General features: G+C 42.2%; 1 protein-coding gene across 16 annotated transcripts in view; it reads left to right on the forward strand.

Moving 5' to 3' along the window:
• Nucleotides 1–17175, forward strand: part of csnk1g1 (casein kinase 1, gamma 1) — a 69539-nt gene that overhangs the window by 43179 nt on the left and 9185 nt on the right. For 4 of the 16 annotated variants that reach the window (XM_021573428.3, XM_021573399.3, XM_021573408.3 and 1 more), the window contains exons 7-11: nt 9308–9393; nt 9607–9691; nt 13544–13692; nt 13983–14090; nt 16025–16138. In XM_021573428.3, coding sequence (XP_021429103.1) covers nt 9308–9393; nt 9607–9691; nt 13544–13692; nt 13983–14090; nt 16025–16138 — 542 coding nt within the window. Of the gene's footprint in view, nt 1–4458; nt 4639–9307; nt 9394–9606; nt 9692–13543; nt 13693–13982; nt 14091–16024; nt 16139–17175 lie in introns of those variants that run through there. The other 12 variants (XM_021573417.3, XM_090209031.1, XM_021573421.3 and 9 more) reach the window with 5 other exon arrangements.

Here is a 17175-nt window from a genome sequence, read left to right on the forward strand (position 1 = left end):
GGTCGCTGGAATTGTCAGAGTGCCGAGACAGGATTGTGTCGAGGCACAGATCTGGGGAAGGGTACCAAAACATTTCTACAGCAATGAAGATCCCCAAGAACAAAGTGGTCTCCAGCATTCTTAAATGGGATAAGTTTGGAACCACCAAGACTTCCTAGTCCTGGCCAAACCTGAGAAATCGGGGGAGAAGGTCCTTGGTCAGAGAGGTGACCAAGAACACAATGGTCACTCTGACAGAGCTACAAAGTTTCTCTGTGGAGATAGGGGAACCTTCGAGAAGGGCAACGATCTCTGCAGCACTCCACCAATCAGGCCTTTTTGGTAGATCGGAAGCTACTCTTTAGTAAAAGGCACAAACTTGGAGTTTGCCAAAAGGCACCTGAAGGACTCTCAGACCATGAGAAACAAGATTCTCTGGTCTGATGAAAGCAAGATTGATCTCTGGCCTGAATGCCAAGCGTCACGTCTGGAGGACACCTGGCACCATCCCTACGGTGAATCATGGTGGTGACAGCATCATGCTGTGGGGATGTGTTTCAGCGGCAGGGACTGGGAGGCTAGTCAGGATCGAGGGAAAGATGAACCAAGCAAAGTGCAGAGATCCTTGATGAAAACCTGCTCCAGAGCGCTCTGGACTTCAGACTGGGGCGAAGGTTCACCTTCCAACAGGACAATGACCCTAAGCACACATCCGATACAACACAGGAGTGGCTTCCTGATCAAACATCTCTGGAGAGACCTGAAAATAGCTGTGCAGCAACGCTACACATCCAACCTGACAGAGCTTGAGAGGATCTGCAGAGAAGAATGGGAGAAACTCTCCAAATACAGATTTGCCAAGCTTGTAGCGTCATACCTAGGGTGGCAATATTACATTGTTTTCCTGAAATCCTTGTTGGTTGAATATTGTAACCCTAGTCATACATACGGGGCGGCAGGGTAGCCTAGTGGTTAGTGTTGGACTAGTAACTGGAAGGTTGCAAGTTCAAACCCCCGAGCTGACAAGGTACAAATCTGTCGTTCTGCCCCTGAACAGGCAGTTAACCCACTGGTCCTAGGCCGTCATTGAAAATAAGAATTTGTTCTTAGCTGACTTGCCTACTTAAATAAAGGTAAAATAAAACAAAAATACTGAAGGCTGTAATCGCTGCCAAAGGTGCTTCAACAAAGTACTCAGTGAAGGGTATGAATATTTCAGTTTTTTTATTTTATTTGCAGAAACTGTTTTTGCTTTGTCATTATGGGGTGTTGTGTGTGTGTGTGGATTGATGCGGGACGAAAAATAATAATTTGCTTAATAATATTGAATACATCAAAACTAAGAAATTACAGCTATGGAATCATGTAGTAACCAAAAAAGTGTTCAAATCAAAATATATTTTATTTGAGATTCTTTAAAGTAGCCACCCTTTGCTTTGACTGCTGAAATTTTGAAATGGCGTCCACTTCTAGGCCGAGTTGCTGTCATGTTAAATATTCGCTATTTGTCAATTATTTGCCTCACAGTGGACTGATGGAGCTCAAACCTTTGAGATTACTTTATAGCCATCCCCAGACTGATGTGCTGTCACTATCCTCGTCCTGATGTCCTCTGAGATCTCCTTTCCTCTCGGGATGGTGTGCTTTGAATTCACCTGGATGGGTAACACCAAACTGACCAGGTTTCTTATCTCTATTTATCAGTCCCGCTCAAACTCTTTCCTAATGATCTCTCCTTTGATTGGTTCATTTGGTACCCAATTATTTACCCAACTTCTTCCGTTTAAGAATGATGGAGGCTACTGTGTTCTTGGGGATCTTCAATGCTGCAAACATTTTTTGGTAACCTTCCCCAGATCTATGCCTCGACACGATCCTGTCTCTGAGATCTATGGGCAATTCTTTCGACCTCATGGCTTGGTTGTGGCTCTGACAAGCACTGTCAACAGTGGGACCTTATATAGACAGATGTGTGATTTTTGAGTCTCATAGTAAAGGGTCTGAATAGTTATGTAAACAATTTTTTTTATTTTTTATCTTTAATACATTTGGAAACATTTCTAAAAACCTGTTTTCGTTTTGTCATTGTGGGGTAGATTGAGGATTTATTTTATTGAATCGATTTTAGAATAAGGCTGTAACGTAACAATGTGGAAAAAGTCAAGGGGTCTGAGTACTTTCCGAAGGCACTGTGTATATAAATGCAAAAAAAGAAACGTCCCTTTTTCAGGACCCCCCAAAAATTACATATTTTTATTTAACGAGGCAAGTCAGTTAAGAACACATTCTTATTTTCAATGACTGCCTAGGAAAGGTGGGTTAACTGCCTTGTTCAGGGGCAGAATGACAGATTTTTACCTTGTCAGCTTGGGATTTAACCTTACAGTTAACTCGTCCAACGCTCTAACCACCTGCATCTCATTGCACTCCACGAGGAGCCTGCCTGTTACGCAAATGCAGTAAGTAGCCAAAGTAAGTTGCTAGCTAGCATTAAACTCATCTTACATAAAAAAAAAAAATCAATCATCACTAGTTAACTACACATGGTTGATGATATTACTAGTTTATCTTGCGTGTCCTGCGTTGCATATAATCGATGCGGTGCGCATTTGCGAAAAAGGACTGTTCCGTGTACCTAACCATAAACATCAATGCCTTTCTTAATATCAATACACAAGTATGTACTTTTTAAACCTGAATATTTAGTTAATATTGCCTGCTAACATGAATTTATTTTAACTAGGTAAATTGTGTCACACTTCTCTTGCAACAGAGTCGGGGTATATGCAGCAGTTTGGGCTAGAGGTCGACCAATTAATCGGAATGGCCGATTTTAAGTAGGGCCGATTTCATAAATATCAAATCTGTTTTTGGACACCGATTTGGCAGATTTTTTTTTTTTTTTTACCTTTTATTTAATCTTTATTTAACTAGGCAAGTCGGTTAAGAACACGTCCCTTTTTCAGGACCCCCCAAAAATTACACCTTTCTTTTTAATGAGGCAAGTCAGTTGAGAACACATTCTTATTTTCAATGACGGCCTAGGAAGGGTGGGTTAACTGCCTTGTTCAGGGGCAGAAGGACAGATTTTCACCTTGTCAGCTCGGGGGATCCGTTCTTGCACCCTTACAGTTAACTAGTCCAACGCTCTAACCACCTGCCTCTCATTGCACTCCATGAGGAGACTGCCTGTTACGTGAATGCAGTAAGCCAAGGTAAGTTGCTAGCTGGCATTAAACTTACCTTATAAAAATCAATCAATCATAATCACTAACTACACATGGTTGTTATTACTAGTTTATCTAGCGTGTCCAGCGTTGCATATAATCGATGCGGTGCGTATCGTTGTTCCAATGTGTACCTAACCATAAACACCCATGCCTTTCTTAAACTCAATACACAGATGTATATATTTTTAAACCTGCATATTTAGCTAAAGGAAATCCAGGTTAGCAGGCAATATTAACCAGGTGAAATTGTCAGGGTATATGCAATTATGTATATATGTAATTATGACAAAATATTCCTGTTACATTGCACAACCGTCAATGTTATGACTAATGGAGGCCACCCCTTAGATTAAATACAGAACGGTTCCATATTTCACTGAATGAATAAACATCTTGTTTTCGAGATGATGGTTTCCGGATTCGACCATATTAATGACCTAAAAGAAATCCAGGTTAGCAGGAAATATTAACCAGGTGAAATTGTCACTTCTCTTGCATTTATTGCACACAGTCGGGGTATATGCAACAGTTTGGGCTGCCTGGCTCATTGCGAACTAATTTGCAAGAATTTTACGTAATTATGACATAACATTGAAGGTTGTACAATGTAACAGCAATATTTAGACTTAGGGATGCCACCCGTTAGATAAAATACGGAACGGTTACGTATGATAGTTTCCGGATTCGACCGCATTCATTTCTCTAGGGTAGGGGCAGCATTCGGAATTTTGGATGAAAAGCATGCCCAAATTAAACGGCCTGCTACTCGGGCCCAGAAGATATGATATGCATATAACTGGTAGATTTGGATAGAAAAGACTAACGTTTCCAAAACTGTTAAAATAGTGTCTGTGAGTATAACAGAACTGATTTGGCAGGCGAAAACCTGAGAGAAATCCATTCAGGAAGTAGTTTTTTGGGGAGGTTTTGTAGTTTTCTATTCAATGCCATTACAGTATCCATGGACTTAGGACTCAAATTGCAGTTTCTATGCCTTCCACTAGATGTCAACAGTCTTTAGAAATTATTTCAGGCTTGTATTCTGATAAATGAGGGAGTAAGACCGGTCTGAATGAGTGGACCCTGCCGTGTCAGTTTTTTTCATGCGCAATCCCGAGAGTGCCTTGATTGTTTACCTTTTATATTGACGACGTTATTGTCCAGTTTAAATATTATAGATCATTTAGGCTAAAAACAACCTGAGGGTTGTATATAAACATCGTTTGACATATTTCTATGAACTTTACAGATATAATTTGGATTTTGTCTGCCTGTTTTGACTGCGTTTGAGCCTGTGGATTACTGAAGAAAACGCGTGAACAAAACGGAGGTTTTTGGATATAAAGAGACTTTATCGAACAAAAGGAACATTTATTGAGTAAATGAATGTCTTCTGAGTATGAAGATCACCATATGAAGATCATCAAAGGTAAGGGATTCATTTTATCTCTATTTCTGAGTTGTGTAACTCTTCTGCTTGGCTGGTTACTGTTTGTAATGATTTGTCTGCTGGTCTATGTATGCCTAGGTATGCTTTTGCCGTAAAGCATTTTTTAAATCTGACACCGTGGTTGGATTCACAAGAAGTTAATCTTTAAACCAATGTAAAATCTGGGGTTTTTTTCTGAATTTTTATAATGAGTATTTGAATTTGGCGCTCTGCAATCTCACTGGATGTTGGCCAGGTGGGACTTCAGGCCTATCAACTCCCGAGATTGTGGCTGGTGTAACCGATGTGAAATGGCTATCTAGTTAGAGGTTGCGCCGCTAAATTAATGAATTGTAATCTGATTTTAGACATGATAATGTCTTCAGAAGAAAAAACAAACAAAAGTACGCCTATTATTAAAATTTCAAGTAAACAATATGATTTAATGTTTGTTCTCTTGGTGTCGCTGGCTCTTCTCCCTTTTCTTCCCTTCCTCCTTCGGTTTACCAGCTCTTCATCCATCCATCCATCCTCTGGCGTGCTCTCATCACTGTCGATAGGGGCTATCTGAAGAAATCAGCCAAGACCTCAGAAAAATTTGTATACCTCCACAAGTCTGGAAATTGATCCAAAGTATGAACCAAACGCCTTACTTGATAGCTACCAACCCAAATAGCTAGCTAGAACTAGCTAGCAGTATAAAACTAGCTAACAGTATAAAAACAATGTACACTACTATTGGGTGCATTTCCCAAGTCTCAGAGCGAGTGACGATTGAAACACTTTTAGTGCGCACCTTGCTCTGCAAGGGCCGCGTATTTTGTGGAGTGATGGGTAACGATGCTTCGAGGGTGGCTGTCTGTGTTCCTGGTTCGAGCCCAGGTAGGGGCGAGGAGAGGGACGGAAGCTATACTGTTACACTTGCAATACTAAGGTGCCTATAAGAACAAAGTTATAAGAAATACAAAATGGTTTAGAGAAATAGTCCTATAAATACTATATTAACTACAACCTAAAACCTCTTACCTTGGAATATTGAAGTCTCATGTTAAAAGGAACCGCCAGCTTTCATATGTTCTCATGTTCTGAGCAAGGAACTGAAACGTTAGCTTTTTTAAATGGCACATATTGCACTTTTACTTTCTTCTCCAACACTTTGTTTTTGCATTATTTAAACCAAATTGAACATGTTTATTTATTTGAGGCTACATTTTTATTGATGTATTATATGAAGTTAAAATAAGTGTTCATTCAGTATTGCTGTAATTGTCATTATTACAAATAAATCCCCCCCCAAAAAATTGTTGGATTAATCTGCTTTTTTTGGTCCTCCCAATAATCGGTATCGGTATCTGCGTTGAAAAATCATAATCGGTCGACCTGTAGCACAAACCCACTGTCGCTGGACCAGATAGGACTGGCAAAAAGGGCTCTTCACTGACGAGTCGCGGTTTTGTCTCACCAGGGGTGATGGTGGGATTTGCGTTTATCGTCGAGGGAATGAGCGTTACACCGAGGCCTGTACTCCGGAACGGGATCGATTTGGAGATGGAGGGTCCGTCATGGTCGGGGGCGGTGTGTCACAGCATATCGGACTGAGCTTGTTGTCATTGCAGACAATCTCAACGCCTGCAATGACAACATCCCCTTCCCTCATGCGGTACCCTTCCTGCAGGCTCATCCTGACATGACCCTCCAGCATGACAATGCCACCAGCCATACTGCTCGTTCTGTGCGTGATTTCCTGTAAGACAGGAATGTCAGTGTTCTGCCATGGCCAGCGAAGAGCTCGGATTTCAATCCCTTTGAGCATGTCTGGGGCCTGTTGGAATGGTGGGTGAGGGCTAGGACCCCCCCCCCCCCCCCCCAGATATGTCTGGGAACTTGCAGGTGCTTTGGTGGAAGAGTGGGGTAACATCTCGCAGCAAGAACTGGCAAATCTGGTGCAGTCCATGAGGAGTAAATGCACTGCAGTGCTTAATGCAGCCGGTGGCCCCACCAGATAGTGACTGACTTTTGATTTTTGACCCCCCCCTTGTTCAGGAACACATTGTTCCATTTCTGTTAGTCACATGTCTGTGGAACTTGTTCAGTGTGTCTCAGTTGTTGAATCTTGTTATGTTCATACAAATATTTACACGTTAAGTTTGTTGAAAATAAACGCAGTTGACTGAGAGGACGTTTCTTTTTTTGCTACGTTTAGATATACAGTACCAGTCAAAAGTTTGGGCACACCTACTCAGACATAGACACACTATGAAATAACACACATGGAACTCACAGAATAACCCAGCCATTTTTCCAGCCAAAGAGAGGAGTCACAAAAAGCACAAATAGAGAGAAAATGAATCACTAAATTTGATCATCAGATGACACTGAACATGTTTTGTTCTGTAAAGTTCATATATCCAAAAATCTTACTTTACATCGGCGTGTTATGTTCAGTAGTTCCAAAACATGTAGTGATATTGCAGAGAGCCACATGAATTCACAGAAATACTCATTATAAATGTTGATGAAAATTCAAGTGTTATGCATGGAACTTTAGATACACTTCTCCTTAATGCAACCACTGTCAGATTTCTAAAAAACTTTACGGAAGAAGCATAATCTGAGAACGGCACTCAGAGCCCAAACCAGCCAGAGAAATATCCTCCATGTTGGGTAGTCGTCAATAGTCATAAATAGCATTATGATCTTCCTCAGAATGCACTCCCAGGAATCGCAGTCCCACAATAAATGCTTGTTTTGTTCGATAATTTCCATTTATGTCCAAATAGCTTCTTTTGTTAGGGCGTTTGGTAAACAAATCCAAAAGCGCATTCAGGTCCAGTAGGACAAAAAGTTATATTACATGTCGTAGAAACTTGTCAAACTAAGTATAGAATCAATCTTTAGGATGTTTTTATCTTAAATGTTCATTAATGTTCCAACCGGAGAATTCCATTGTCTGTAGAAAAGCAATGGAATGAGAGCAACCTCATGTCAAATGCGCGTGACTGAGAACGAGGCTGCTGGCAGACACCTTAGTGAAACAGCTCCCACCCGGCTCCCCTTCACATGAGAAGCCTGAAACAACGTTCTAAAGACGGTTGACAACTAGTGGAAGCCTTAGGAAGTGCAACATAACCCATATCCCACTGTGAATTCGATAGGGGCTGAGTTCAAAAACTACAAACCTCAGATTTCCCACTTCCTGTTTGGATTTTTTTTCAGGTTTCTGCCTGCCATATGATTTCTGTTATACTCAGACATCATTCAAACAGTTTTAGAAACTTCAGATGGTTTTGTATCCAATAATACTAGTAATATGCATATATTAGCATCTGGGACTGAGTAGGAGGCAGTTCACTCTGGGCACGCTATTTATTCATCCAAAAGTGAAAATGCTGCCCCCTATCCCAAAATGTAATGCATTTGAGCCACTGGTGCTGTGACAAAGTAGGAGTGGTATTCAGAAGATAGCCCTATTCAGTAAAAAGTCCATATTATGGCATGAACACCTCAAATAAGCCAAGAATAACGACAGTCCTTTACTTTTAAGACCTGACGGTCAGTCATCTGGAAAATTTGAAAGATTCTTCCTGCAGTTGCAAAAACCATCAAGCGCCATGATGAAACTGGCTCTTGAGGACCGCCAGAGGAAAGGAAGATGCAGCGTTACCTCTTCTGCAGAGGATAAGTTCATTACAGTTACCAGCCTCAGAAATGGCAGCCCAAATAAATGCTTCAGAGTTTAAGTAACAGACACATCTCAACATCAACTGTTCAGGAGGGACTACGGGAATCAGGCCTTCATGGTCGAATTGCTGCAAAGAAACCATTACTAAAGGACACCAATAAGAAGAAGAGACTTGCTTGGGCCAAGGAACACGAGCAATGGACAGTAGCCCGGTGGAAATCCGTTCTTTGGTCTGATGAGTCCAAATTTTAGATTTTTGGTTCCAACCGCTGTGTTTTTGTGAGACGCAGTGTAGGTGAACGGATTATCTCTGCATGTGTGGTTCCCACCGTGAAGCATGGAGGAGGAGGTGTCATGGTGTGGGGATACTTTGCTGGTGACACTGTCAATGATTTATTTATAATTCAAGGCACACTTAACCACACTGGCAACCACAGCTTTTAGCAGCAATACGCCATCCCTTCTGGTTTGTGCTTAGTGGGACTATAATTTGTTTTTCAACAGGACAATGACCTATCACACCTCCAGGCTGTGGAAGGGCTATTTGACCAAGATGGAGTGCTGCATCAGATAACCTGGCCTCCACAATCACCCGACCTCAACCCAATTGAGATGGTTTGGGATGAGTTGGTCCGCAGAGTGAAGGATAAGCAGCCAACAAGTGCTCAGCATATGTGGGAAATCCTTCAAGACTGTTGGAAAAGCATTCCAGGTGAAGATGGTTGAGAGAATGCCAAGCGTGTGCAAAGCTGTCAAGGCAAAGAGTGGCTACTTAGAAGAATCTAAAATATGCTAAATGATTCCATGTTTTCTTTCGTAGTTTTGATGTCTTCACTATTATTCTTCAATGTAGAAAATCGTACAAATAAACTTTTGATGTGTGGAGATGTGTGTGCGTGTGGAGCAAGCCTTCCAACACAGGAGTATGGTAAATAGGCTATATACTGGTCACCGCTGAAAACGGACACCCCTCCCTTTTTGTTTCAGAGCAAAGTCGACGGGATGACCTGGAAGCCCTGGGCCACATGTTCATGTATTTCCTACGAGGGAGTCTACCGTGGCAAGGACTCAAGGTAGGGGAGCTAGGCATGATGTCAGCTGGGTCATGTTCAGTAGGCACAAAATGGGGAGGTACTATCTGAGCTTGTCCAATAAGAAATGCTTGTTTTTTTGTTGCAAAGCATTTTGCTATGATGTGTGATGCGCTACTAGTTGTGATTCAAGGAGGGGGAGAGAGAGAAGGAATGTTCATGTGTTTGGGCTCAATTTGTGCCTTCTACCTACAGGCTGACACCCTGAAAGAGCGATACCAGAAGATTGGCGACACCAAGCGCAACACTCCCATCGAGGTCCTCTGTGAAAGCTTTCCAGGTATTGTGCCAATCTTCCACCATGACACTAGTACATGCCTTTGAAATGGTTACATTTCCTAGAACACACACTTTGCACTGCATGTTATGGCAGTTAATAATCACAATAGAATAATCAAGAGCGAGCTGGACTTGGACTGGGGTTCTGCTAACCCCGTTCCGCTAGCGGAACCCCTCTCCAACAGCCAATGAAATTGCAGTGCGCCAAATACAAATCAACAGAAATCTCATAAATCAAATTTATCAAACATACAAGTATTAGGCACCTTTTTAAAGATACATTTCTCGCAAATCCAGCCAGTGTCTGATTTCAAAAATGCTTTACAGCGAAAGCTCCACAAACGATTGTTATGTCACCACCAAGTCACAGAAAAACTCAGCCATTTTTCCAGCCAAAGAGAGGAGTCACAAATAGAGATAAAATTAACCTTTTGATATTCATCAGATGACACTCATAGGACTTCATGTTACACAATACATGTATGTTTTGTTCGATAAAGTTAATCATTTATGTCCAAATAGCTTATTTTGTTAGGGCGTTTGGTAAACAAATCCAAACGCGCGTTCAGGTCCAGCCGATCATCGGACGAAAAGTTTAAAAAGTTATATTACAGGTCGTAGAAACTTGTCAAACTAAGTATAGAATCAATCTTTAGGATGTTTTTATCATACATGTTCAATGTTTCAACCGGAGAATTCCGTTGTCTGTAGAAAAGCAATGGAACGAGAGCTACCTCATGTGAATGCGCGTGACTGAGATCGAGGCTGCTGCCAGACCTCTGACTCAATCCCCTCTCATTCGGCCCCCTTTCGCAGTAGAAGCCTGAAACAACGTTCTAAAGACGGTTGACATCTAGTGGAAGCCTTAGGAAGTGCAAAATGACCCATATCCCACTGTGTATTTGATAGGGGCTGAGTTCAAAAACTACAAACCTCAGATTTCCCACTTTTTGGATTTTTTCTCAGGTTTTTGCCTGCCATATGCGTTCTGTTATACTCAGACATCATTCAAACAGTTTTAGAAACTTCAGATTGTTTTCTATCCCAATACTAATAATATGCATATATTAGCATCTGGGACTGAGTAGGAGGCAGTTTACTCTGTGCACGCTTTTCATCCAAAAGTGAAAATGCTACCCCCTATCCCAAAGAAGTTTAAGTTAGCAGAAGATGCTTCTTGGAGGACAGGCGCATAGGAGAGTGAATGATGGAAACATGGTGTCTTGCAAATACATGCTCTGTCAACTTTTCATGCGGATGAATTTAGCTGTTGCATGACAAAATTTACAACTGGGCTGATGGAAACAGGAACTGCCGGTTAAATTTTAGAAATGCCGACAATTTATTAGTTTGACATGGTGTCTTTTTGGGTCGTTAAAAATGAATTATACGAGAAATGTGCAAATATTGATATAACCATCATATTGAAGTAGTCACTCAATATTTGGTATGGTCCTCCCACAACTTACACGACTCGAAAGCATGCAGTTTATTAGGCAACAGATTAAATACTATTCCAATAAATAGCGAGGATCTTATTCTGGTGACATGATGATTGATGCTTGGCTGCCGTTTGATAGATACAAATAATATCGCTCTTATCCATAATAATCTCATAATGTAGGTAGCCTACCTGCACTGTATCTGCGAGCTATTGGCTGAAGAGCATGTGCCAAAATCAGTGGGCACATTTGCTATATAAATCAAATCAAATTTGATTTGTCACATGCGCCGAATACAACAGGTACCTTAGAGTGAAATGCTTACTTACAAGCCCTTAACCAACAATGCAGTTTTAAGAAAATAACAAAAAAAAAATGTAATAGATAAGAATAACAAATAATTAAAGAGCAGCAGTAAATAACAATAGCGGGCTATATCCAGGGGGTAACGTTACAGAGTCAATGTGCGGGGGGCACCGGGGTCAAGGTAATATGTACATGAAGGTAGAGTTATTAAAATGACTTTGCATAGATAATAAACCGAGAGTAAAAGCAATGCAAATAGTCTGGGTAGCAATTTGTTTACTTGTTCAGCAGTCTTATGGCTTGGGGGTAGAAGCTGTTTAGAAGCTTCTGGGACCTAGACTTGGCGCTCCGGTACCGCTTGCCGTGCGGTAGCAGAGACAGCAGTCTATGACTAGGGTGGCTGGTGTCTTGGACTATTTTTACGACTTGGTCCCGGTGATTTACTGGGCCGTACGCACTACCCTCTGTAGTGCCTTGCGGTCAGAGGCCGAGCAGTTGCCTTTACCAGGTTGTGATGCACCCCATCGATTGGTGCAGCTGTAAAACCTTTTGAGGATCTGAGGGGTCCCCAAGTTGAGGATCAGCGTGGCGGATGTGTTGTTACCTACCCATACCACCTGGGGGCAGCCCGTCAAAGTCCGGGATCCAGTTGCAGAGGGAGATGTTTAGTCCCAGGGTTCTTAGCTTAGTGATGAACTATGAGGGCACTAAGGTGTTGAACACTGCGCTGTAGTCAATGAATAGCATTCTCATATAGGTGTTCCTTTTGTCCAGGTGTGAAAGGGCAGTGTGGAGTGCAATAGAGCTTGCATCATCTGTGGATCTGTTGGGCTGGTATGCACATTTTGGGTCTAGTGTTTCTGGGATAATGGTGTTTATGAGCTATGACCAACCTTTCAAAGCATTTCATGGTTACAGGCGTGAGTGCTACAGGTTGGTAGTCATTTAGGCACATTACCTTAGTGTTCTTGGGCACAGGGACTATGGTGGTCTGCTTGAAACAAGTTGGTATTGCAGACTCAATCAGGGACATGTTGAAAATGTCAATGATGACACTCGCATGCTGGGAGTACACGTCCTGGTAATCCGTCTGGCCCTGCAGCCTTGTGAATGTTGACTTGTTTAAAGGTCTTACTCGCATCGGCTGCAGAAAGCGTGATCACACAGTTGCCCGAAACAGCTGATCCGCTCATACATGTTTCAGTGTTACTTGCCTTGAAGCAAGCATAGGTTGCAGAGTGGGATTTCTTATAAGCTTCCGGGTTAGAGTCCCACTCCTTGAAAGCGGCAGCTCTACCCTTTAGCTCAGTCTGAATGTTGCCTGTAATCCATGGCTTCTGGTTGGGGTATGTACGTACAGTCACTGTGGGGACGACGTCATCAATGCACTTATTGATAAAGCCAGTGACTGTGGTGGTCTACTCCTCAATGCCATTGGAAGAATCCCGGAACATATTCCAGTCTGTGCTTGAAAAACAGTCCTGTAGTTTAGCATCTGCTTCATCTGACCACTTTTTTTATATAGCTAGTCACTGGTGCTTCATGCTTTCATTTTTGCGTGTAAGCGGGAATCAGGAGGATAGAATTATGGTCAGATTTGCCAAATGGAGGGTGAGGGAGAGCTTTGTATGTGTCTCTGTGTATGGAGTAAGGTGGTCTAGGATTTTTTTTCCCTTTAGTTATAAATGAGGTAAAACTGATTTACGTTTCCCTGAATTAAAGTCCCCGGCCACTAGGAGCGCCTCCTGGATGAGCATTTTTCTGTTTTCTTATGGCGGTATACAGCTCATTGATTGCGGTTTTAGTGCCAGCATCGGTCTGTGGTGGTATGTAGACAGCTACGAAAAATACAGATGAAATCTCTAGGTAGATAGTGTGGTCTACAGTTTATCATGATATACTTTACCTCAGGCGAGCAAAACCTCGAGACTTCCTTAGATACCGTGCACAAGCTGTTTACAAATATTTACAAATAAAGCAGGCGTTTTTGTGACAAACCATCAGTAGAGGGGAAAATGTGGCCTTAGTGCACTCAATTGTCAGGTATGACTAGATGGGCCTCTTGTTTTGCCTGAACCATGTTGACTGTATTTCCCCATTTGTAGAAGAGATGGCCACCTACCTGCGCTACGTGCGGCGATTGGACTTCTTTGAGAAGCCCGACTACGAGTATTTGAGGACTCTGTTCACCGAGCTGCTTGAGCGGAAAGGATACACCTTTGACTACACCTACGACTGGGATGGCAGACCGATTGTGAGTAGCTAGCGTTCACGTGCTAAATAGCATAAGTGTAGTCTCAACTACAATTGTCAAATAGCAGCTGTTGAAAGACTAGAGTAAATGTCCTGATTTGCAGCAGCTTGCTAACTGTTAATTCCTTTTTGTTTTTGTATAACTTTTTGTGTACCTTTCATAGCTGGAAAGTTGGGAAATCAAAAGTAGAGAATTTAAAACACGTGAAAGAATTAAAATATATATATTTCCTTGAGCCTTTTTGTATACCTGGCAGTCTCTCTTTCTCTCGTTTTCACTCTTTCTCTCAGCCTACTCCAGTGGGGGCTGTCAACGTGGACTCGGGTGCGTCTGCCATCACGAGAGAAAGCAACGCTAACAGAGACAGGCCCTCTCAGCAACAACCCCTACGGAACCAGGTAAACACAGTCTCACTTCAGCTCTGCCTGTTCATCTGAAAAAGCCAATAATTTCCAGAAAATCTACTGGAATCAACAAATTCATGAATATACAAATCCTTGTGATGAAAATGTGCATGGTTCTAGTCAATACTATTTCCATTCCTGTCAGTTGATTTGGACATGGAATTTCTCAATAGGAGAGCCAATTCCTAAATTGAAGGAGATTGAAATGGTGTTGGTCCCCACCTTACCAGCCACAAGGACAATGAATAAGTATTGCTTGCTTGAACACCTTATATTTGTATAAGTGACCTACTGTAGAATTAGTTTCAATGCTATGGAGTTGCAAGACATATGATTATGGGTTTGGGATTGTCTAAATATATCACCTTAGCTCTCAACAAGCTTTACAATTTACACTACAGTTAGTCCAACACCATTTACATTTGTTAAATTTTAAGGCAAAAGAGTAGCAGTCCATAGTTTTTTATTAAAAAATAAAGTAAAAAATTATATTTCTCAGCATCTCCGCTTTTGGAAAAGACAGAAGCAAAAGGAGCTTTCAGGTCGAAATTAGAACCTAACATGTAGTCTCAGCTGATCTTTTAGATGAGTTGCTGTTGGCACCAAAATACCTCGTCCATCTCCGCCTCTGCCTGGCTGTGTTCAACCAGAAAGAGGCATGGAGAGACGCAAAAGGAATTTCACAGTTGGAAGTCCTCCAGCTATGGCTCCCAACAGGCAGTGAAGCTTGTCTCAAATTTGATTGGCTGCAGCTAGAGTAGTTCTACGTGAGTGTGTGTGGCACTGCGCCCAGGAGTCCCAGACTTATCTCTAATCATTGCTTCAGCTCTGAACAACAACCCACCTGTCTCCATTGGTGCTCCAGTATGTGCCAAAAAGGGATTGTAAGAGCAAGCTGGAGAGACGGAGGGTAGAGGAAGGAATTGCGATGGAGCGGAGATTTAGGTAGAGGGAGAAAGATGACGGTGAATAAGGCAGATTGGACTTGAAGAGAACTAGAGGTAGAAAAAAGGAGAGAAATGAGAGGGGGGTAAAGGAAACATCCTTGGTTTTGAGTAGGTCGATGCATATCACCCCATCAGTCTCTCCAAGCACGAGTCGTTTTATTGAGCCAGGACTTCAGACCCGCAATACAGGACATGACAACCAGTCTGAAATGAACTCGCAGTAATTACCAGTTGAAAGCTCCCAGACTGCATAAGACCCCTGCCAAAGCCCCCTGCAACAACTTTATTAGTAGCTAATCCCTCAATGTCACATGCAACCTGTCCTGTCCAGGGGAACAGTGAAAGAACGAGATACATGGGGGGATAAAGCAGTGCTTGCTGGCCCAGACTACTCAATTAATGCAGCCAGGACAAAGAAACAATGCAAGTCTCTTAGGAAAGCCACCAGGGTTATAAAATATGGTAATACAGAAAAAGATGTCAAACATACATACAGGGTTTCTTATAACTGTCTAAAATGTTTTGCTTTAAAATCAGAAATCAAATTAAGGTAGACTCAGCCATATGAAGTAGATTAAGGGTTAATTTCAGCAACAACTTAGTGTTGAAACGTGAGGCTCTACTTCTCCGCTGTTTTGTTCCCGTGGCTATCACGCGGTCACCGCGTGACGGCAACCTTTGCACATGCGCAGATACTGTATGAGAGTGAAGTGTTGCATATCGCTCATCTCGATATCGGCGATGCTGCTCGTGGCAACGTCATTTTGCTGAGTCTACCTTTAAATTTCTAATTTTGCCATACTTTTTTTGTTTTGACCTGGTTGTTTTCAATTGCTTACACGTATTCCCAGCTTCGCCATGCGTCTCACCTCTTTTTCTTTGTTTTCCTGCGTTGCATGGCCTGTTGGCACCTGCTGCTCTCACTCACTTGCACCGCCCACCCACATCTTGCTCTGCCCATCCGCCTCCCCAACCAACCAGACGGCAGCATCAGACCGCAGAGGGGCATGGGATGCACAGCCCCACCGGCAGACAAACTCCTCCTACATGAGCAGCTCCCACCTGGCCGCAGACAGGCATGGGGGCTCTGTGCAGGTATACACCAACCACTGAGATACCGACTACTACTTAGTGGCTGGCTTCAAAACCAAAAAACCTGCTTCGTTGCCTATGTCCTTGATAGCCCTCTAGCCCACAGATACGAAGGGACATAAAAGATGAAAGCAATATGGCAGAAACTCTTCGTAGGTGGGGCCCTCGCCACATTGCTTTCGCCCGCTCTTTGCTCTTAAGATAGATGTTGTACTGTGTATGCGAAGGTGTTATGTTGATCAACAGCAATGATGATTAACATGTTGTATTCAGGAGCAAGACAGGGAGGGACCAGCTTTTTCATAGCAGCATGCAGACATTTAGTCTGAGGAGGCGGCAGACAGGGAGAGACCGGTTCACAAGGCCCACCAGACACATGTTCACTCACACTCAAGCAAGATCCTTTCCCATTAAGGGAGACCGGGAGTAGAGTAAAGGCTAATGAGCCACATAAGTGACACCACACATGGATGTCTGGAAGTGGCTAAGCTGTATGGATGGAAATCAGTAACTTGACTTTAGTTTATATTTCTGTCATGAGGGCCTTACTGTAATGTTTGTGACCGAACGGGCAAGATGCCGTAAGCAGTCATTACAGAGCTGATGTCATAACAGCTTATGACAACTGGCATTACGCTTTCTTGAAACTATTAGTTGTAGTTAAGATTGTTGGCTAGCATAGCTTTTCAGAATTCACCGATAAATTGGTCCACATGGATAAACTAAAGGCATAGAAACTGTAAATGACTTGGTAACAGGAAATACATTCATTTCCATGACAGAATTAAAAAGTCATTTTGGACTGACCAATTTGAAATACATTCTTAAGTGACATATCACACAATATTTTGAACATCAGAGCAACCTTGAGCGACTCTTATTTGAGTCAGAAAATAATGTTCATATGATAGGTTAGATATATACCAAACCTTGCAGAGAGCATATCCAACTGACCATCTCTTAGAAGAAAAAAAACAAAACTATTTTAACCAAGACTTAAAATAACTGATATTGGCACAAGATGGGGGGGAAAGTTGGCG

Source organism: Oncorhynchus mykiss, chromosome 2 (genome assembly GCF_057628025.1).
Source record: "Oncorhynchus mykiss isolate SJ-2025 chromosome 2, ASM5762802v1, whole genome shotgun sequence".
Classification (NCBI taxonomy): domain Eukaryota; kingdom Metazoa; phylum Chordata; class Actinopteri; order Salmoniformes; family Salmonidae; genus Oncorhynchus; species Oncorhynchus mykiss.